Source organism: Spea bombifrons, chromosome 4 (genome assembly GCF_027358695.1).
Source record: "Spea bombifrons isolate aSpeBom1 chromosome 4, aSpeBom1.2.pri, whole genome shotgun sequence".
Lineage (NCBI taxonomy): Eukaryota > Metazoa > Chordata > Amphibia > Anura > Pelobatidae > Spea > Spea bombifrons.
The window spans coordinates 78575656-78598767 of NC_071090.1; the positions used below are offsets into that span (position 1 = coordinate 78575656).

The 23112-nt window shown below is 35.9% G+C and overlaps 1 protein-coding gene across 2 annotated transcripts in view; it reads left to right on the forward strand.

Annotated features, from left to right (window-relative positions):
* THSD4 (thrombospondin type 1 domain containing 4) overlaps positions 1–23112 on the forward strand; it is a 246778-nt gene that overhangs the window by 204019 nt on the left and 19647 nt on the right. For both annotated transcript variants that reach the window (XM_053461868.1, XM_053461867.1), the window contains 4 exons: positions 7594–7798; positions 17639–17814; positions 21588–21684; positions 22297–22542. In XM_053461868.1, coding sequence (XP_053317843.1) covers positions 7594–7798; positions 17639–17814; positions 21588–21684; positions 22297–22542 — 724 coding nt within the window. The remainder of the gene's footprint in view (positions 1–7593; positions 7799–17638; positions 17815–21587; positions 21685–22296; positions 22543–23112) is intronic.

Consider the following 23112-nt stretch of genomic DNA (forward strand, 5'->3'; position numbering starts at 1 on the left):
ACAAAGGTCTCGTTAAGAGTTTCTGCCAGGTATAATCAATAAAATACGTTTCTATAAAGAACGATGAGACAACAAAGTCAGGCTTGATTTGATCTCAGGAATTAGTAATCCCAGGTGCATAACTAAAGTGAGCTGATGGCCAACCATAGATGAGGCCCAGATGTGTTTCTATTATTTTGAAAACTTTATAACACTTTTGTTGTAAAAGCTCCAATGGCTTCAGAATTCCTGGAGGTGTAGTTTTATAATGAAATATGATGGGATGCTAAAATATTCCCTAAACCCAACTTGTTAGCTGGATTAAGAACAGACCTCTCTTTTACAGTTATTTGCTTCATAAGGCATGTACAATGATTGCATTATTCAAGTGTGCTTGAATTAATTTTGTTTTATTTATTATTACTGTTTTATGATGTGGGAAGTATTCTGCAAAAGGTAAAGTAAGGGTGTTTGTTTCTTAAACGCAACAGAAAGGTTTGAGGAAATGTAATTTTCTTGTAAAAGAAAATGGTAAAGTAAGATGAAGTATATCATGAATAACGAGCCACAGTACATATTTACTATATTTAAAAATGGGTATATAATTTCATTATTTGGCCCTGCACAGTTCAATTAAGCTGGGTCAAGAGCAGTGGCTTATAAAGTTCAGCTTTCAGAATATACTCAATAGTGCCCAGGTTGCTCTTTAAAAAGCATTAGTCAGATTTTGAGAAAAAATGTAGTTTTGTTTGAACATACTTTACTGACATGAAGAAATACTGGAGCCTGAAATATTTTGGAGCTTTGGATAATCTGAGTTGTCAGATCTGACTCATCAAAGTATAGGGGTTATAATGGTACTTGGTCCACTTTGACTAGAAACCGTAAAAGTATATACTGTAACAATGTGCTTTACCTTTAAAGAGGAATTAGAATCTATTGGCGTTTTATTAAATTATCTGCACCTTGGAGTAGGTAAAGCTTGTTTAGATAAACAACGAATGTGCAATGGAATGCTCATCTATTAAAAGTTTAAAAGATTATTGTTAGGTGTTACTTTTTTGTTTAATGTGATTAAACTTTCTGAAGGAAGAATGCAATGGCAAATGTGATTAGGTTTGTTTGCTTATCATGCCAGAGTGGTCTGTACAACAGAGCTTTTGGGTTTTAAATGTACATGTGATTGAAAAAAAATATATATATATAGATGTGTACATCACTTTCATATGTGTCTTTTTACATCTAAGAATTGATTATCCCCAATTAACTAAGTTAATTCCAACTCCTTACTTGACCCTCTTCAACCTGTCCCCTCTTTACACTATCTCAATTGGCAAACTAATCTCATCCTTTGGCTTTCAATACCACCTCCATGCTGATGACACCCAGATCTACCTATCCCCACCCCAACTCTTTTTGACTGTCATAGACCATGCAAGTAACTGCCTTCCATATGTCTCTACTTGGATGTCTGCATGTTTCCTAAAACATCAAACTCTCTCTAAAACCGAACTTATCATCTCCCCTGGCTCCAATGCTAACATTCACTCATCAGTTTTCCTTAATGTTAATGGTGCAATTATCTCTCCATCCCCTTACGCTCGATGCCATGATATTACCCTGGACTCAGACCTCTTCATAGCTGTTGCCCTACTTACATCTCCTCACTCATCTCTAAACCTATGTAAAAAAAAAAGTAAGTACCCCTCTAAACCTAAAAACTGGTTGTGCCACTATTGGACCTTTTGTGTTCTTTTTGGCCAGCAGTAGTTTTCATCTTGCAACTCTCCCATGGATGCCATTTTTGCACAGCCTCTCTGCTTCTTATGTGACCTCCTGGGTGAGTCACCGATCCACTTTTGAAAGCATTTTGGTAGGCCAACCTCTCCTGAGAAGGTTCGCCGCTGCTCCAAGTGTTCTCAATTTGTAAATATTTGTAAAAAATGTGTGTGCTGCTTTTTCAGACCTTTTAACTAAGGAGGCAATTACTTTTTCACATAGGGCCAAGTAGGGTTGGGTAACTTTTTTCCTTCTATACAGGGAATTATCATTTAAAAACTGCATTTTGTGTTATTTTATCAAATATTAAAATTAGCTTATTTTCACAAATAGAAGAAATTGGGGGCAAATACTTTTTCACAGCATCATAGATTTTTTTTAAAACGATGTGTGCTACAACCCCCTTAGTAAACATGCCCAGACAGGGAGGAGATTGTAAAATGTGTGCGGCTGTAATTCAGAGCAGTTTATGCCGCCTATGTATTGTGCTGCAGAATGCACAGCTAGTGAATATGCCAGCATATTGGATACAATTTAATGTGTTACTTTTCTTAAGCAGAGCTAAGAACAATGAACAGGAGAAACTGATCAAACCTATTACAACTCATTTTCCAACCAATGTTCATTTAAACATTGTATGTCCCTCATGTATAAATAATATTTTTGAGATATGTATCCTTTCATTTATCACACAAAATATTGAAACTTCCAAACCACTGTACATTAATCATATTCAAAATCTTAAGGGACCTTAACTTATATTTGTCAAGGTAAAACTAAAGTCAGGGCAAAATAACTGAATTTGGCATATTGGACAGATGCATTACACAGGTTATTTGCCCATTATTTTTAAATATATTGTTTAGCCCCCAAATTACAATAATGTTGGCTTAATAAGTATGGCCCAGATTTGCTCTCCTCTACTCTTGACAAGCACAGTTATGCACCATAAATTACAATACCTAAATTCAATGTTTTGATTAATTCACAAAGAGTATTTGTCTATATTTTACATATAAACTGCAATAGCAAAAAAAAATTGCCCTTGATGGAATCCATCATCCTTGCAAAGGCTCCTTCACCCAAACCCCAATACTGTAGTACATAAGGTAGATCTGTCATTCCATATGTACTCATTCTATCATGCACAATTTGCCTGTCTTGTTCCATTCCTTGTACTTGGCAATGTGTTTTCCTATTAAATGAATCCCTTGGGTGTTTATTTTCACATTATTGGATAAACACTCGAGTAGTAAGATTTTAATCGTACAAAATATACTTGTTGGGCATTTTCTTCTGCTTTGTGATGTTTCAATAACACATCTCCGCAAATGGAAGCATATGTTCTGAATCCAAACTATATTTGGCAACCTCTGCAAACACTGGTATGTAAAACCTGTGATCTCTGTGATTTCTCTTCCTAAACATTACTCCATATAGCTCTGCAGTTGCATTGTGGAATTTTATATGATCACATCCAGTTTTCAAAGCGCCACTTATGTTTAAAAGGATCAGATGTTACGTATTACATTCTGTGTACAATTCTAAGTTGGGACACTCTTTGATGATTGATTTGATAGTCTTCCATTGTTTTGTAAGATCTCACCCTCTTATGTGTAAGTAGTTCTAGCCTGAATCGTTTAGCATTACCTATCCTTGGCTGACCTCAACTGTGTTGGCTTTTAGAGTTAGTCCTTTACATTGAGTTCTTGTGATTTAATATCTAAAGGACACTGTAGATATTTTGTAAAGAATTTGGGTTAAACAAAAAGTATGTGTTAATGTATGCTGGACTGTGATAACAGACATCATAATTTCATTGTTATGAGAAAAAACTATTTAAATAATGTAACTGATTATCTGAATAAATAACTATAAAAGGTTTCTTTGGTCTTGCTTAATGAATGCTAAAATATGAATTGAACATTCATATGTGTTTATAGTGCTACTACCCTAAAAAAGCTTCATAGAAAAATGAGGATGCGGAACAGAAATAGATAGTTTATAGTAAAAAGAAAAAAAGGGGAAGGTATGTAGTCTAATCTTATAGCACAGCAAAAAAAGAGTGCTCTCCTCTTGTGACTGTGTATGGAATCAAAATGCATTAAAATTGCACCAGTTCATTATCACTTGTACAGTTATTATATTAGTCTGGTGACTTTGTGAGAGGACAGGGCTGCCCCCCTGCCTGGAGAAAAAGGAAAGTGACCCAAAGACTCAGGGAAGCAGAGTATCAACCAGAGACTCTGGGTGAAACCCAAAGAGTTCCCAAGTATGACATTTGTGCAAAAAAAACTCATAACTATATCTCACAACAAGATTTTTTTGTCAGATTTTCCTATTACTGACATTTTGGATCATATATATTACTATGGCTAAAAAAAGGAAACGTGTATTATAGATAGCAGAATCTATATAGATTAAAATGTGAACCTCCTAAAAAGGTCATGTCCATGAGAGATAAAATTGACTATAACACAAATATCCACCAAAGGGACATTTCTATACCTGGAAACTCTTGGAGTTTGACTCTTGCACAGTTCCTTCCTTCTTTGAACAGGGGATCAGTGTTTAGCTACACTTACACCCCCAACCACTTCCCCTCCAACTAAAGGCTATTGGATCTAGCCCACCTCTATGTACCCCTATGCTCAGACAGAAACCAACTCCATCAGAAGAGGGTAGCCTACCCTAGGAAACTTGCAAGTATGGGTTTTTCATCTCTTTGGAATCCTACAGTCAGTACATTTAGGGAGTTATTGCATGCTTCTTGTGCTCTATATGCATTATTTTCACAAACTGTACACCAGCTTCTAGTGCTAGAGGTTGTTTATAACCATTTCCCACTATATAACTAATTTAGCAAATTTGTTAGTATGAGGCTACAGTTTACAAAATGTAATGCAACAGAACGATACCTGCTCTCACTGAAAGCACAAATATTTTTTTTTAACATGATATATTGTATTTTAGTAGAAATAAGGTATAGTGGTAATGCAAAATGTGAAAGTATATCTTTAAGATTTAAACATCAGTGTTTCTTTTAGTTAGAACTGCAAAAATGTTCTGCATAACGTATTTTAGGTACTAGAAAAATAAACATAGCTTACGCTGGCATAGGATAACAGTTTTGATTGAAACCCTTCCTTGGTCATTCCTTTAATGATAACAAACAGGCACCTGTTGCAAAGTGGGTATGTATTTTTTGGATAACAATGAGAAAAATCCAAGGGCGTTATATATTTTCGTTGGAACTTTATATGATCTTGCATAGCATTTGAAACATTGATCTCTGCATGAAGCAAACAAAGATTGTCATCTTAAACTCTGTAGTGCCTTAAAGCGAACCTGTCCTTAAAAGCATAATTAGTAAGGTATTTATTGATATTTTTGCAGCTACGTTATTCAGTATTATTTTGTAGACCATATCGTGATGACTCACGTCAGTGAAATACATTTTTTACACTCAAGAGGGAGCTCATTAGAGAGTTTGACTCATAATGCATAGCTGCCATTTGGCCCGTCTACTCTGCCTATTATTCCTGCTGTAAAAGCTCAAAGTTTAATCTGCCCCTGGCTTGCTTTAAATTCAGTATAGTTGTATCACATTTTTAAATCCTCTCACTGTATGACAGCCTCTACCTCTTCTGCTGGGATTTTAGATTTTGTTCCTTAATTTAGTGTCTTGCATTACATGTGTTGGCTAGCCTTAGTATTATTTAGTTGTTTAGTCTTGTTCTTGACTTTTTGGAAAACTACAGTGCACAACCTACTAATCCATTTAAGTGTCTGAAGGATTTGCAGTGGGTTGATTAATCTGTTAACGCTCCATAACTCTTGAGCTAAGATGTCAAAGCCATAAACCTTGCAGGAATTGTTTTAGACTTTACAAATTAGCATGTAATCTAACACTGTGTATCACTAATTTGTGCGTATAGTAATAACTTAAGAGCTCAAGTGTCATAGTTGAAGATCTATAACTACTAGCGCCATCAAAATATTTTTTGTAATATTTACAGTAAGTATGTAATGTTCTCTGCACTCTGTATTTTTTTTTTTTTACCACAAATCATTCTGAGAGTTTGATAGAAAGCAAAATTGCAATGTTTTATTCCCTGCCTTTGCTTTTAGTTTCTCAATTGAAATATATATATATATATATATATATATATATTTTTTTTTTTTTTGTTTCTCTCTCCCCAGACCTTGCCTTGAGGGGGTGGGTGGGGGGTTGGGGGGTTTTGTAATTTTGTAATCTGTATAATAATATTTATGGTGGATATATCGCTATTGCATTTAGGCTCAGAAATGTGAGCTTTTTGTAATATTTGTATTTTTGTATAAGTCATTTTAGCTTGCTCTAAAAAGAAATAAAAATATATTAAAAAAAAAAATAATAAAAAAAAAAAGAAATATCTAGTTAGAAGCTAAATGTGAATGTGTCGGTAGCACGAATGAAGGATCTCTGATCTCAAATTATCCAGCTTCTCAGGTCTACAGGCTGGTCTTACATTTTGTGAAACCATACCCAATTTCACATGCAATTATGTGCATTAACTGATCTTTGCAAACATCTTGGCAATTCTTTAAAAAACAAACATTAAGAATAGCTTATGGTGCCAACAACAATGACTTTATTCGGTACAGTTCAGTCTTGTGAAGATGACATTTCCGTACTGTCCATTTTTTGTTGTTGTGTAAAATATTAGTAGGAACAACATTTAAATAAAATATTCATAATATACACGCTTTTAAACAAAATGTGTACCCCAGCATTTAAAAATGCTAAGTCATAATGTTGGGATAAGGTTGGGATTCTCACCTTTGAAAATCTATACTCTGCATTCTTGTAACAGAATACTAGTTAATTAGTTTCAATGAAAAGCCTTGCATACGGCTATTTGAGAAATTATCCCAATGCTTAAAAAAATTGTCTGTTTTAAACAAATAAATGTAAACATATTTTGAAATGCATTATTCATTTTCTTCCAATAAATGTGTTAAGGTACATCAATTTTAGAAGGGCATATTTTGGCCTTTGCAATTAGCAACAAAGAAGGGCTCTCCTTAACAGTTTCCCTTTCAAGAACTACTGAGTTGCCACCATAATGCGTAATTAAATTGAGATTTCTTTAACGGTTTTGTCAGCTGCATATTTATGAAGAGTGCAGCCCTATCCTTGATCAAGCCCCCACTCAGAACCCCATTGGAGCCCCTTGCTTATACCTTGAAGAGGCAGCTCCTATCTGGCAGTTAACTGCAGTGTGAGAGGAGATCTGTACGTATTCTGTCACAAATAGCAGTCTCTTGTGCCCTCTAGTGTGCATATATCATAGTGTAAGGATATGACCTCATAACCTTGCGCTACATGGTGTGCAGCCAGAGGAAGGAGCAAAAAGCAAAAATCAGTGTAAAAGACCACAAATCTTTACTCCTTTATGGGTAGCACTTATTGACAGGCTATGACTAGTTGTCCAAGGCATAATATGCATGCGTTTACTGCTCCCAAGAGAAGCTCACTAAAGTTGGCCCTTCAGATGGTGAGCTGAAATGTTTTATATCACTTCAACTCTAAGTTTTTTTTTGTATTTATTGTTTTATATAACCCAATCCCACACCTTAGTGAGCAAACTCAGTCTTTCTGACACAATCCCCTGGTCTAATTAAACAAAGGCATTTGTAATGAAATCCTAAAGCCCTGTACTCTTGAGATACCTCGATGACCACAAATTTTTTTAAGTAAACTAAACTTTAATTTACATTAAGTAAGCAATGTTTAACAAAATGGAATTTTCAATGCTTTCTACTAACCAAGTGGAATTATCTCTTTTACAGAAAATTGGCTGTGATGACTTTTTGGGTTCAGACAAATTAGTAGACAAGTGTGGTGTCTGTGGTGGAGATAACACAGCTTGTAAGGTAGTGTCGGGAGTCTTCAAACATATTTTAACTAAAGTTGGATACCATAAAGTGGTGGAAATCCCAGAAGGTGCTACAAAAATCAATGTGACAGAAATGGCCAAAAGTAATAACTACTTAGGTAAGTTTACTTCTTAATAATTTTAAATTACTGCACTGACATGCTGCCTTTTGTAAATCTGGTGGTTTCTATGTGTGATGCATGTTATCTTGTGGTCCTTTTTAAGGATTTATGATGAGTTTTAGTAAATGATTCAATAAAAACAGTTCACCTGTGTTTTTTAGGTAGTTTCCTAGTAATTATATATATATATATATGTATGCTTAAAGTCTAGCTGTTTTCTAGATCCCAAACCACTTAACCACCTAACTTTGTTAAATTAACCTGGGAAAATGTTTTGCTTTGCTTTGGCATAGCAAGGTCAGTTGGAAATGTGTCTGACATTTTGCTGTTTGCACTAAAACAAGAGACAAAAGTAAGAGTTGATGGACCAAAGGACATGTGCTGCAAGGACTTTTTTTTTTTTTTTTTACAAAAGTACATTGATGATTTTTTTTTAATTCAGCCTTAAAAAAAACCTCTATAATCTGGAGCATATACAAACAGGTGATTTTGGTATTACCATCAGCCTATTCATATTTAAGATGCATGTTAATTTTCTGGTGTTTCTTAGCTCAGGGCTGTGCTAGTTGTGTCTTTCTTACCAGTATACAGAATTCTAATGATTTTACGTAGCAACAAAGTGGCATAGTAATTTACATTGAAAAAATCATCTAATTATATTTCTAATGAGGTACTACCAAAGGCCTGAAAGAAGCTAGCAGGTGTGTAAATCTCAGAGTTTGTGTAGGACCCAGGCAGCTCAGCAAATAGCTAACTTATATTGGAAGGAAAATCATTAAAAACTAATGGCAGCTGAGATGTGTACCCATTGGACTGAGAGTTTGTAGGTGACCATTTTAACATACTATTCATCAACCCTAGCAAACTTCTCCTTCAAGAAGCACTGAGCTGCTCCTGCAGAATGTATGCTTAATGTAGGAAATGCCCAGTTTACCCCCAAAACAGAATTGGCCTAAAATGAAAGTAACATGAAGTATAATAGAAGTACTGATATATGTACTAAGACTAATAAATCATATTAGGATAGTGGAGTTGCAGGTGAAAAATAAAACTTTCAAACAGGATAGTCCGAAAAACAGGGAGGGTAAGTCATATTTATGGGAACAATATTTAAGAATGCACTTGATAATCCAAATGTTTAACATAACTGATCTCCAGAACAAAACCACAGTGTTTACATCTGATAAAATAGAGCCAATTACTATAAAACAATTATAGATAAATACATATCATGCAAATGTGAAATATTTAAACACAGCCTTTCATCACCTGTGTTTAGATTTGTAGAATAATTCTGCTTGTTTTTAGTTATGTGTTTAATACACCACAATACTGGAGCTTTTAATATGTATCATATGCTTTTTCAGACAAAACAATGTTATAAAAGACACATCAAACCACATATCCTGGTTATTTATATAATAAACCCAAGAACAAAAAAGTAAACACTGTATGTCATTATTTATAAAAAAAAAATCACATAAGATCAAGATAATGCTTTGTTCCAACATTTTTTTCCTTCTGGATTAACATTAAACATTTGACATAATATTGATCTTAGACAACAACGTGGGTTTAAAAAAATAAAAATATATAAAAAATGAAAAGTTATATTGAAATATATTTGCAAAGATCTTGGACTTCATCCTTTTCCAGTACCTAGTCCTCTGTTTTGGTTGCCAGAATGGAAAGAGTCGATGAAATCATACTGACTGAGATACACATTTTCACTGTATTCATCAATCTGCTACCTTCTATAATTTATCATTAAAAAGCCCCAAAACAAATAAAACTGGTAATATCTAAGCTTTTAACAACAAAAAATATATACACAAAGCATATAAACAGGCTTGGCCCTTCGTTAATGTAAGATATGTTACCCTAGCCGCACTACGCTTAAGAAAAAGAGTTGCTGGCTTAGTTGGATGTTTTCCTTAATTTAAAGACATATTACTTGTTGGTTTAAAATATGTTTTATTAGAGCAAAGGGACAGTAGTTGAGGCATGAAGGAATTTGGCACTGTGCTTTCAAAATGGATTCTTGTGATAAGGGAAGTATACCACTGCCCAGATTAGTATCCTAGAATATAGTAATGCTATTTTAAATCCAATAAAATGAATGAATGAATTGAATATATTTTTATATTAAAATATAAACTAATAATAATAATAAATAAATAACAACTAATCATAAAAATATTGCCATAGTTATAAGCTATACATCCCTGGCTATTAAAAGGTTAAACTGAAAACAAACACTGTTCAGAAACTAAAACTTTTCTCATATTATTTTCAAATATCGCATTTATTTTGTGTGTGTATGTGTGTGTAACACCGGGGCAGTTTAATAAAGATCAACACTTGATTGCTTTATGGAACAGGCAATTGAATTTGCATATATATCAACTGTGAGCTGATACACCACAACATTTTTTAGAAATGCAATAACATTTCCTTAGGTAGCTTTTATTTATGATTACTACATTGGTGAGCACAGCATACAGATACCCAGAGACTGGGAACGAGGGCTTATTGTAATCGTAAATATCTTTCACAGAGTCCTTACAGCATACAAAATTACCATAACCAAATACCATTATTTATTGTAAATGTTAGCCCTTCTCAGTTCCCGCAGGTTTTTTACTTTGATTCACTAACATAGAATCAATAGAAACACATCATATGGAGGCATAGTAGTGATTGTAACAGCTCCAGACAGTGCTTGTAGTTGGCCATAGGGGATGGTCGCTTGATGGCTCCCCACACATGGAACAAAACAGTCCTGCCTCCAAAGTTGAGTCTTTTGTAAAGTTTATGCTTGTAGATAGATACTACAGATTACATTACCTGCACACATGTAATTCTAAGTACTCAATAGCACAATTGGACAGTTTCATATTTATATGGCAAGGTGATTTTTGTGCCTTTTAAATTTATTTAGTGGATTGTTTTTTTTAATATGTTTTAATTCATTTTTGAAATTGGCTTTTTACTTAGCAACTTTTCTTAAAGATGTGTTTATAAAAATATTTGAACTGGCCTTTTCATTTTTATTTAGTGAGTCGACTTTTTAAAGGCAGTTTAGCATATTTTAGGGTAATTCAGCTTTAGATTAAGTCTTATGTTCACTCATAAAAAATAACTTAAAGTCATTAGAAGTTATAATGAAGTTTTTGCGTCTTGCTTGAAAATCATAATTTTGTAATCCCATTGTTTATTTCTCAACCCTGTTTATATGATACAGATCTGTCTGCTGGCTCTTACCACAGCTGGTAATGATACATACTTAAAGAGCTATTGCTTTGATATTCTGTTTTACAATTTTTTCAGTTCAAATAAAATGCAGCCAGCAAGGTAATAGAACAGACAACATTTTCTAGTGCTCAAATGTCTTACTGTATTATTTGTTTGAGAATCCTCAAAATGAAGTTGTTAACAATGTACTTTAACAAAATATCACATTAACAGTTAAAAGACTAGAAAATAAATGCATAAACATTCTTAACAGGATGGGTAAACAAGTCTTCCAACCCTACTCCAAATAAAACATTGAAAACATTACTCAAAATTATCTATCACACAGCTAAAGCTTGATTTAAAATCCAGTAAATGAATGAGTGAAAACTGTGTGGCATTGTATGAAGTCTTATTCTTGAGCTAAGGAAATTAGCTCCCTCTCAGTCTATGAAGTCTGATCTTGGGCAATCTAGTGAGACATACTCAGGTATGATTGACCTGGAGACTCAAAGTATGGCAACTGATTGTTGCGGCAGTGCTTCCGGTGACGTCCTCTCCCAAATCCTCCCAAACTTTGGCAGACGTTTCTGCCAGGTTATGTCCACAGAGATGCAGAGAAGATAGAAGAGAAAAAGGATAAAAGATAGAAGATGATGCAGAAGTGGAAGGCAGACGCAGACGTAGTCGTTAGAGAAGTTAGGGAAACATTTGGAGACCAAATTAAAAATGCCCCAAATTATCGGCCAAATCGAATGGACAGGAAATGTAATTCATTTTTGCCCCATTTGCACATGAACTGGGCCTGTGTGAAGAATCACCAGCCTGCTCTTGAACTCATGAACAACAATCAGCAATTTAACAATAGGGCAACAATACCATAATGGGGAGAATTAATCATGCAGATATCAAACATATCTGCATGATTAATACCTTTCCCCATGCTGTACATATAACGTCTCCTTTTAATATGCCTGTTTCATGAGCTTGTATAAATCCATCAAAACTTCTGGGATGGTAGCCAGTTATTACAAGATGTTACTTTTTCTGGGGTCAGGCAGGCTTAAACAAGCCATAATTAGCATTTTTGGCAGCATTCCCAGAAAATGTGGTTAAGGTTCAAAGTAGGTACATGTGTTAAGCATCCATAGTCCAATAAATCTAACTGGTGCTGCTTGTTAAGTATTAGCACATGCAAACTCCACATGGAACAAGGTCAATGGCAAGAGGTTACATAAGCAAAAAAAAAAAGAAAAAAATAGGCCATTGGTTAACAATCCCATCAGTATTGTAAAGACTTTATTTCATTGAATCAAAGCACAACTCTCGGGTTCTGTGGATGTCAAGTTTTTTTTGCTGGTAGGCTACTCACCACCCCCTCAGTAAATCAGTGAGGCTGCATTGCATTTTTAACCCAATGAGACTCTCATGTAATTTAAAGTCTTCTCTGGACACTTTTGAAAAGGCACCTGTGTAGCAGGTGGGGTTGCTCATTCCTATGGTTTAAAAAGAACCTGCAAATATGCACAACAAAAACATATACAGAAAGGGAAGAGCACAAAGCATAAAAGGCATAGACATTTAGATTACCGGCTTTCTGCTAAAATAATAATGACCAACATATACACAAAAGAATTTAGGGCATACCCAGTGAATACCATTAAAACAAAACCCATCTAATGTTTTTAAATTGCGCTAAAGTCTCATTGGGTTACATTACATTAAATTTATTTATAAAGCGCGAGCCGATTCCGCAGCGCTGTTACAGTCAGTAGAACAATTTCACATACAAAAACACATACACTAACAAACTGGTACAAAAGGAAAAGAGGGCCCTGCTCTTGCGAGTTTATAATCTAGTCATTGAGGGGGAAGTGAGACAATAGGAGAGGACTGCTTGAATGGGGATGAGTTAATCTGGTTCCGATGAGGTGTTGTAGCCGCTTTCTGCAGTGGTACCTGGTATGTCGTTTCCCTCCCTTTTAACTTTGGTGTAACTCTTAAATAGCCACTTATAAGGAGGCCACTGGGGGAGAGGCCATAGCAGCTACATTTCCAAGGAAGCTTGTTTCCAAATGAGGCCTGGGAATTTATAGGGCTGCCTCACAAGTGGTCAGATAAGGTAATTGCATACAGGAGGCAGATATTTCACACCTTGGCTAACAAATGCAATTAAGATAGACTAGAGGGCATCAAATTTAACCCTTTGATAGCAGCAGGGTATGGAGACAGGCAGGGTACAGACATACTGGGTGAAAAACAGGGGTAACAGCAGGAGATGAGGGGTTCAAATGAAATATGGGATATTCATACCGGGTGGAAAACAGGGGTGATAGCAGGAGATGAGGGGTTCAAATGAAATATAGGATATTCATACCGGGTGGAAAACAGGGGTAACAGCAGGAGATGAGGGGTTCAGATGAAATATGGGATATTCATACCGGGTGGAAAACAGGGGTGATAGCAGGAGATGAGAGGTTCAAATGAAATATTGGATATTCATACCTGTAAGAGAAGGAGATATGGCAGACATTAGTGATTGCCAGAGGAGTAGTTGGATGAAAGCATGAAGACCAGGGATGGATGTCTGGATAGTCCAGTTTAACTCTTAAATGATGAGGCCAAGCAAGGGTTAAAAATGCAATGTAGTCCCACTGATTCAGCAACTTGGCAAGCAATATACCCAAGAAAAATTAGATAGGACTCGTGAAACTTGGCAAATATGCATTGAATCCTTGCTTTGTTTATTAGAAAGAATAGACTTGGGTTCTGGACACCATAAAATCATGTGATACCGTAAACAATGTGAAGTTGCATTAAAACAGAAAATACCTAATGGGAATCTATACACACATAACTAGATGCAAAATAATAAACATTGATAACAATATGCCAAAAACACTATTTCCAAACAAGACTAAACAATATCTAGATTGTAAATCCATTAAACTGAGCCCTCCTTACCTCTTTGTTTCTGTAAGTCCAAACTGTTATGTGATACATTACTTTTGCCGTGATTAGCAGTTATACAGTGCTGCAGAATATAATATTGCTATAACTATATATATATATATATATATATATATATATATATATATATATATATATATATATATATCTTTATTTACAAACATACCCAAATCTGGAAAGCTAATATAAGCGAAGATGTATTTGCATGCTTTATATAAACTACTATAACAGACAATGACAAATGCCCACATGAACTCTTTGCCAGAAATACATTCAAGCTACAGAAACTCGTTATTCAGTCCTACGTTTTATTTGTTTTCTACAAGACATGTTTTGTGTGAGCACCACAACGTAAAACAAAAACAGATGTTCAGTAAAAGGCTGTTGAATGTTAACCCCTTCCTTGCTGCAGAGGCTCCTCTCAGCATAGTATGCACCCCTCTCTCAGAAGGTGCTCTGTCAAGTTAAAAAAGATGTGTCACTGTCACTACACCTACACATCAATAATATGTATGCCACTGCCAGTAACAAAGCTCACTTATGCCAGTAAAGAACTTACACTACATAGTAATTACACTACGTAGCATCTGATTTCAACATTTCCTTTGAAATTACATAGTGCCAGAATATAATTGGATTGTCAGACTAGCTCCTTTTTTTCATTATCAAGGGAACATTCAAATATTAACTTCAGACTCAATTTACTTAATCATGCATTAGTTACATTTTCACCATTTGAAAGAGGTATGGAAGTGTACTAATGTGCATTTGAGGATTTCCACAATGTCTACCAGATGCTGAAGGTTGCTGGACATGTGCCTACTCCTGACACCTGGGACAGCATGTGCCAGGTTCTCCTGAAACACATTCCGCTGAGTGACTAATTACTTAATTCCATGCTTCATTAAATGTATAAATGTTACTAAAGTCCCCATGTAACAGCATATGATAAATAGATCTGGCCCATATAGTGCTTAATAAGCTATTTTTCACATTTTATTGTTTAGTTTACTTTTTCGTTGACAAAAAAGTAGGTGAACCTCTTAAAATGTAACACATTAAACCAGCTGAAAGAATTTCAATGCTTAAACCTTAGAAAAGTTGAAAAGTACTTAATGACATATTTAGGGTTGTTGAATTTCCTCTATGATTCATAATGAATGGAACACCTTACTGGATCTTATGATTCATCTAGCAAACCTGGTTACAACGAGAAAGGGTTGATATTTTAGAGGTTTTTTTTTGTTGCTCCTTATAAAAGTTAGTTATTTGTATGCTTTCAGATTTAACTTGTGGTAATTATAATAATATGTTCAGATAAAACTGTCCTGAGTCATGGCTAGTGCATTTCAGAGCATCCAAAAATAACCCAGATGGCAATTTTTGAGATTCATCATGTCCGCATTATTTCAAGACTAACATTCTATTATTGTTTTAACATTACCTGGGAAAAGTAAACCGATAAAGCCAGATAAGTATGATCTTATTGTCCGATGATGAGTGAAAGCTTGATCTATAAAACCTACAAGAGAACACAAAAGCAGAAAAGGGCATGTAATATACTTTTTTGGAGTCAACATTTTAAACAGGATGTGGGTTGTTTAAAAATGTATGAATAATGTTATGTCTATTTCAGATTAGAATAAATATTCTTAAAGGCATATGTATACAGATCACATAAGTGGATGGATAACTAATGTGCGAAGAAATTAGCGGTTCATCCGTTACACTGATAAAAATAGAATATGAAGAATGTGTTTAAGCACATAATAGGGAGACAGCATATATTTTAGCTATATGTGTAAAGGGCAATTGTAGTGCAACGTTACTACTGGTAATCAAGGGCATTCCATTGGTAATCCTGATAATTACTCCATATTTGGAAATTTGCTCCTTGAATTTATTTTTAGGCAGATCTGAGCACATTCTTCCCTTCCACCTAATTACTTATAATTGAATTCCATTCACCAGCTGAACCAGTTTTAAATATTGTATTTGTTTACAGGATTACCCTATTTACTGATATATGGTGTGCTATTAGAGCTTAAACCAGAAAGCAATATGTATTATTATATATATATATTATATGGTAGTTTACCATATAAGGAGCTGGCCTCATACCTTTCCAGACATCCATATTTCAACGGTTTCTATATATATTACACTTTTAGACTTAACCTATAAAAATGTTATTGCTGCAGTTTAAGCGTGCACAAAAATTATAACATGCATGCATTAAAATAGCTTAAACAGACACGAGTTGTTAATTTTCTTTTAAAATCTGTTTGTGGGAAGTTGTGATGTATACAGAAATATAATTTAACGACGCATTGCATCACCTCTTAAGTTTAATACTATTTTTCTTTCTTATATATGTGCCTAATATCTAAGCCTTAATTGCAGCAAATATAAAACCTTTTAATGAGTTGTACTTTTTTTTTTAAACTACACTTGTTTTCCATTAAATTAGATGATTCATGGAAAATGGATTTATTTTTAGAAAAGTTGTTCTATGTGCTGCATAATCTCACATTAAAAAAAGAGCTGGATTTTAAGTAAAAATCATTGCCGGAGGAGGTTTGGCATCTTTTGACGCAGGGGGCATGTAAAGCCAAGTGCCCCCCTCGGTCCCTGCTCCCACCTCTGGAGCCTGTCTTGAGTCCTGCTCACATGCAGTGCGGGCCATCTAAAGTTGTGTTCAGGGCCGGCCCTACCATGGAGCCAGGCGGCACTTTGCCGCCTCAAGACCTTTTTTTTTTTTAAAGCGGAGGAGAGAGAGGGCACCGAGTGGTTTTCGCTTACCAAGTTGTCAGTACCCGCTCCGCGCCCCTCTCTCTCCTCTGCGAGCCCTCTAGCTCGGTCTTGGTGCCGGCTTGTAATGCTGAGCGCCGGAAGATGATGTCCAAGCCAAGAATTTTTTACTTGGTGCTGTTTAAATTTTTTTTTAAAAAAATCTCTGTGTTTACAGTTTAAAGTTGCAGTTCTAGAGTACAGGACAATAAGTTACAAAGTGTAAGGTACCAAAATATTGTCCAACTCTGAGAGTGGTGATAGTTGAGTCCTGAGCTATTTTCAAGTTGACATTGGTTTAAAGGACTATTAATAAAGGATGTCGGGACACACAAATGAACATGCAAATTAGAACTATCAAGTTAACTGTGAGCTATAACATTATAATTGGATCTTTTATGTCTTAATATTATTTTACGTGGAAATACATATTGTCATACTGGTCCTAGAGGTGCTAATGTCCTTTGTAATTTGTAAAACCTTTAGGAGGTAAGTAATAATAATTTCACTTTTGAAAGTCACAGAGGTGTCATCAACATTTTACTTTCTTTTTTGTGTGTAAATAAAACCCTACATCTTGTTTTTTTACCTTAACGCCTTTAAAAGTTTTAAGTAGACACTGTGATTAATAATTATTTCATGTATAATACTCCTTTTATAACCCATACAACTCCTTCATAAATTACAGTTACATTGAAATGATAAATATTCAGTAATTTACTTGTATTTTCAAAATTGTTATATTTGGAAAGTATTTCTACAAGACATCCTGACCTAATACTTAATATTTTTATTATTATTATTATTTTGTATAAAATTATGCTTTTTTTGAAATCTTGATAGCTCTTCGAAGTCGGTCAGGAAGATCTATCATCAATGGAAATTGGGCAATTGATAGGCCGGGTAAATATGAAGGAGGTGGGACGATGTTCACCTACAAGCGACCAAATGAAATTTCAAGCACTGCAGGAGAATCTTTTTTAGCTGAAGGCCCAACAAATGAAATACTGGATGTTTATGTAAGTAAAAATCACATTTGCCATGGCATATGATATCATGTTGCAAGGTTCTATGGTCCAGAAGGTTATTCTGGGAATGCCCAGACGTGGGTCCCTGGCTCACTGCCCATAGAGCCATACCATACTGACGGGGCCTATGAGAAGCTGAATTATATGTCTGTGGTTGCTGTGTTTCTTGTGCAGGGGAGGCTTGCCATGCATTTCGACTCGGGACTGCCTCGATGTGTGGGACCAGTCTGATATGCTAATATCATATTCTCTGTAACGGTGCAAGCAGGGCGGGCCCGACAATGGAGCCGAGTGGGGCAACCGCTCCAGGCGGCACTTTTTTTTTTTTTTTAAGCCGAGAAGAGAGAGAGGGGCGCCGAGTGGTTTTATCTTACCAAGTTGTCAGTACCCGCTCGGTGCCCCTCTCTCTCTCCTCTGCCCTCAAGCTCGGTCTCGGTGCCGGCTTGTAATGTTGAGTGCCGGAAGATTACTTCATTTCCGGCGCTCAGCATTACAAGCCGGCACCGAGACCGAGCAGGGAGACTCACCGCAGGACTGCTGAAAGATAAGTACGGGGGGGGGGGTAGATAATGGGGGGGGCAGGGAGAGAAAGGGTAGATAATGGGGGGGCGGCATTTTAAACTTCGCCTCAGGCGGCATTTTGTCTTGGGCCGGCCCTGGGTGCAAGTGAGCAAAACCATGGTGATGCCCCTCCTGAGAAGGTACCTTCCTATTGGGCAGGCTATTTCGGCTCTGTTCTCTGTGTGAGATGAGGCTCCCGTGTTGTTTTTCTCGCCAGAAGGAGCTCACAACGTAGAAAGAAGTGATCTCTAGAACAAATTTAATGTCTGCACTAATATGGGGTGCCATATAGTCACAGTGTCTCACAGCACCTGCACCACAGCTTAGGTAACAGATCCCTAAGGATGACTTTATATTCACATACAAAAGTTAACTTTTTACTTTCTCTTCGCAATGCCTTAAGATAATTCAATTCACTTTATTTTGCCCACAGCAGCTTAATGAATTTGTGGCAAGAAATAGTAAGATGAAATACTAAAAGAGAATGGATAAAATATAAATAGTTCAGATGTCCTTTGGCTGGACTCTTTCTAGAAAAAAAAAAGCTGGCATTCAGGGAAAGATTTATGTTTGGAATTTACTTAAATTTGGTAACATGTTACAATTCATTCACTGTAGCCACAGATAAATATACCACACAGCATGATTAGCAAGAGGTAGTTAAACTACTTTTACATACCCTGCTCCTTTGCATTGCTAAATATAACAAATGTCTTAAAAACAAGTCTAAGAACCTATTTAGAATTAAATGAAGCTATTCATCAACTCTTTACAAAGCCCTCTACCCCTTTTGCTTTCCAAGCCAGGTCTTATTTCTAGAACAAAAAATGATTCTACTGTTACATACGTTCAGAGCAACGATAAATCTGCTCTGAAAAAGAAACGCAACTATCAAAGTGGCTAAGGATCTCACGCATAATGGTGCCAAATCCATTACAAAAACACAAGCTTTTCCAAAAGTAAACTTTCTTAGCAATTTTCTTCAGAGGCCTTCTTCTGGGAGCAATATTGCAATAATCATTTTTTTAGTATTAGAAACAACCTTAAAGAACTATGCATTCAGCATTGATACATGTATATGTACTGTTTCTGTATGCATGTGCTTTCGGTATTGGCACAGGGTGGCATGAGATAGGGGTTTCCTCTATGACCATGGGGCACCCTGTATATTTAGCGCTTCATGAAATATATTCATATTTTTTTGGGTTATCTGATAATGGTACCATTGTGAAAACAATGCTATGTCTCTGAAGTGAAGCTGAAACAGTGATTACCAGTGCCATTTTAAAGAGAAGGTAAAACACTTGCTAATATCATGAACAAAAATAGGGGGAGTTCTTTTTAAAGATCTCTTAAATAATGGTCTTAATTCACTAATCAGTGAGATGCAATGAAATGAAAAATCTCATCACATTTTCTTATGCATTTTCAAATGAGAAATCACTAGCATAAAAGCCTAAGCAGGCCCTTCATAACAAGTTTCACCTTCTCAACTCATCTACATCATTACAGCTTATTGGCCAGTTAATCAACATCATTTGGAATGTACGGTATAGAGTTAAAAGACAAACTGTCAAACCTGTTGTTTTTTGGGGGGTTTATTTGCAAAACTGTAATCCCTTGGATGTTTTAAGGAGCTCTAAAGCAAGTCTGTATTATGGGTTCTTTATAAAAGGACATTTAATAATCATCTCGTATGCTCATGGAATACAATACAAGAATTTTGACTGATGACCATCAACCGTGTTTATAAAAAAAATGCCACATCAATAGTCTCAGAATACACTGCATAGTTATATTTTCTCTCAGGATTTACATTTATTTTCTGCGTCTGGGGACATTTAAAATGATTTGCTAGAGATCAAAAGGATCTGGGTGTTTGCCCAATACATAATACATGTATGTTTATATTATTAGTTGTTACAGCATTTAAATGCATAAACACTGCTTCAACAAGTGATTTTGTGATGAGATTCTGGGATGACAATTAATTGCAGATGTGCCCTTGCAAGTTATTAGTTTGATGTATATAATAAAAAAACAGTGCATTCTGTGTTTTTATACACAAACCTTTTTTTATCTTTTAGATTTCTACTAATTCTTTCAAGATGCATTGCTTTTCAATAGTCCCATTTAAATTAAAATGCTATCAGCAAATTGTATTGTCACTTTTAATTGATTGTTTCAAGTGTTTCAAGTGCAATATCAAACTGTGGCTTTTCCTTTTTTATCCATATATTGAATGAAAAGAAGAGATATATAACGTACACTATATAGTCAAATGTATCGGGGCACTTGACCATTACACCAACAGGGACTTTTATGACATTGCCTTCTAAATACATAGACATTAATGTGAAGTTGGTCCCCCTTTGCAGCTACAACAGCTTTTATAACAGAGTTCTTCTGTGGGAATTATTGTCCATTCATCCAGTAGAGCATTTGTGAGGTCAGGCACTGATGTTGGATGAGAAGACGTGGCTTGTAATCTCCAATTACGCTCATCCCAGAGATGTTTGATGGGATTGAGGTCAGGGCTTTGTGCAGGTAGTCAAGCCCTTCCACACCAACCATTCAACCATGTCTTTATGGACCCCAAACAGTTCCCACAAAGTTGGAAGCATAGCATTGTCCAAAGTGTCTTGGTATGCTAAAGTGTTAAGATTTCCCTTCACTGGAAGTAAGACGCCCAAAACACTGAAAAAACAGCACCATACCACTATCCCTCCTCCAGCAAACTATACAGTTGGCACACTGCAGTCAGACAGGTAACGTTCTCCTGCATAAACCAAACCCAGACTCGCCCATCAGTCTGCCAGACAAGGATGATTCCTCACTCCACAGAACACGTTTCCACTACCCCAGAGTCCACCACTCGATCCAATGCTTGGCATTGTACCGGGTGATGTGAGGCTTGCATGCAGCCGCTCGGCCATGGAAACAAATTCCATGAAGCTCCCGCTGCATACCATCTTTGTGCTGATATCCTATCACAGTACCAAGCTTGAATTCACTGAGATCTTCAGAACAACCCATTTTTTCACAAATGTTTGTAAATGCAGACGGCATGGCTAGGTGCTTGATTCTATACATGGCAATGGGTCTGATTGAAACACCCGAGTTCAATAATTAAGATGTGTGCCCTCATACTTATGTTCATATAGTGTATGTTCAGTAATGGTGTTTATTGCACTCTATTTCAGATGATACATCAACAACCCAACCCAGGAATTCATTATGAGTATGTCATTCCAGCAACAAATTCCATCAGCCCACAGTTACCTCCCCACCAGAGACCAGGTAATTTCATATTAAGTATTATTACAGCCTATTTTTATTTGTTTTAAGAAACATTCTTGTAGCACATTAATTTGAGCTACAGTGAGCTCACCAACTCTGTATTTCTGTACAGCTGAGACATTTTTTGAATGAAAATACAGAGATAAACCTATTTATTAATGGATAATTAAGCCATTCTCATAAATATTAACCATAAACATGCCCAATGTAATACTCTTTCACCAATGAGAATTTGTTTGATATAAATTACAAAAACTGTAAGTTTTGGTGATTGCAGGGAGGCATGCATGTAAGGACGTAAGGTATGTCACCTTTTGATTCCTAACTTATGGTTACATAGGCTTCCTCATTTTCATATACCTGCTGTTTTAGTCACCACATTGAGGGAAGCATAGATTTGACTTTGAAGCAGTGTGTGTGTTTCTTAAGTGGGGTTTTAGGTATTTGTCCTGCAGTGAATAATATATTATTATATACTTTGCAAACTGTTAGGAAGTATACATTGCCTAATTTTTAAACTGGATTATATAATAGGATGTCTGCATTATTTCTGAACCAGATAGTGGGACTTCATTAAATAATGATGTTGTGTTGTTGTTTTTGTGTTTCCAGGTGATCCATTCAATGGCCAGTTAGAAGAAGCAGATGGCTTAAACCCTACAGAGAACAGAGATTCCTTTACTGATGTCGACATACACACAGAACACGCAACAGGGCTTTCACCTTCCTTGCAGCCTGGAAGGATTCCATCACAACCACCAGACAATCAGGTGCCTAATTTACAACCCCCCAGACGGAACCGTGAATACAACTGGAAGCAAGTCGGGTCAACAGAATGTTCAGTAACATGTGGTAAAGGTGAGGTGGGTGAGAGGATGTCTTAAAATACAGGAAGCAATTACTATGTGCAACATCACACATTCACTGGATTATGCGTACTAGCATTAAAATATATTGCGATCACCATAAGATTTTTTTTTTTTTAAATAGTCAATAGGATATCTGTGTCTCAATATATATATGTATATATATATATATATATTTATATATATATATATATATATATACACACACCTGGCAGCACATGTCCTTCTAAGTAGAGCTCTGAGGTATGATGTAATATCCCGGTGCTTAAAAGAATGCATGGCGGCTGTTGTGCTGCCCTGGGACAGGACCGGGACCATAGCAGAGTCCAACATAAATACACCTAATGCATAGTTATCTGTTATAACTTCACTACTTATATCACAGGCACAATATAAGTCTCTCCCAACGTTCTTGTGTGGTCACAAAGTTCCATAGAACAACGTATGGTTCACCATGGTGATGAAAGGGGCAGGTATTAATGGAAACTTCATTCTGTTTCCACTATCCCCCCCATTGTGTCTACCTCCATCTTTTTCTGTATATACCCTGACCTTTCATGTC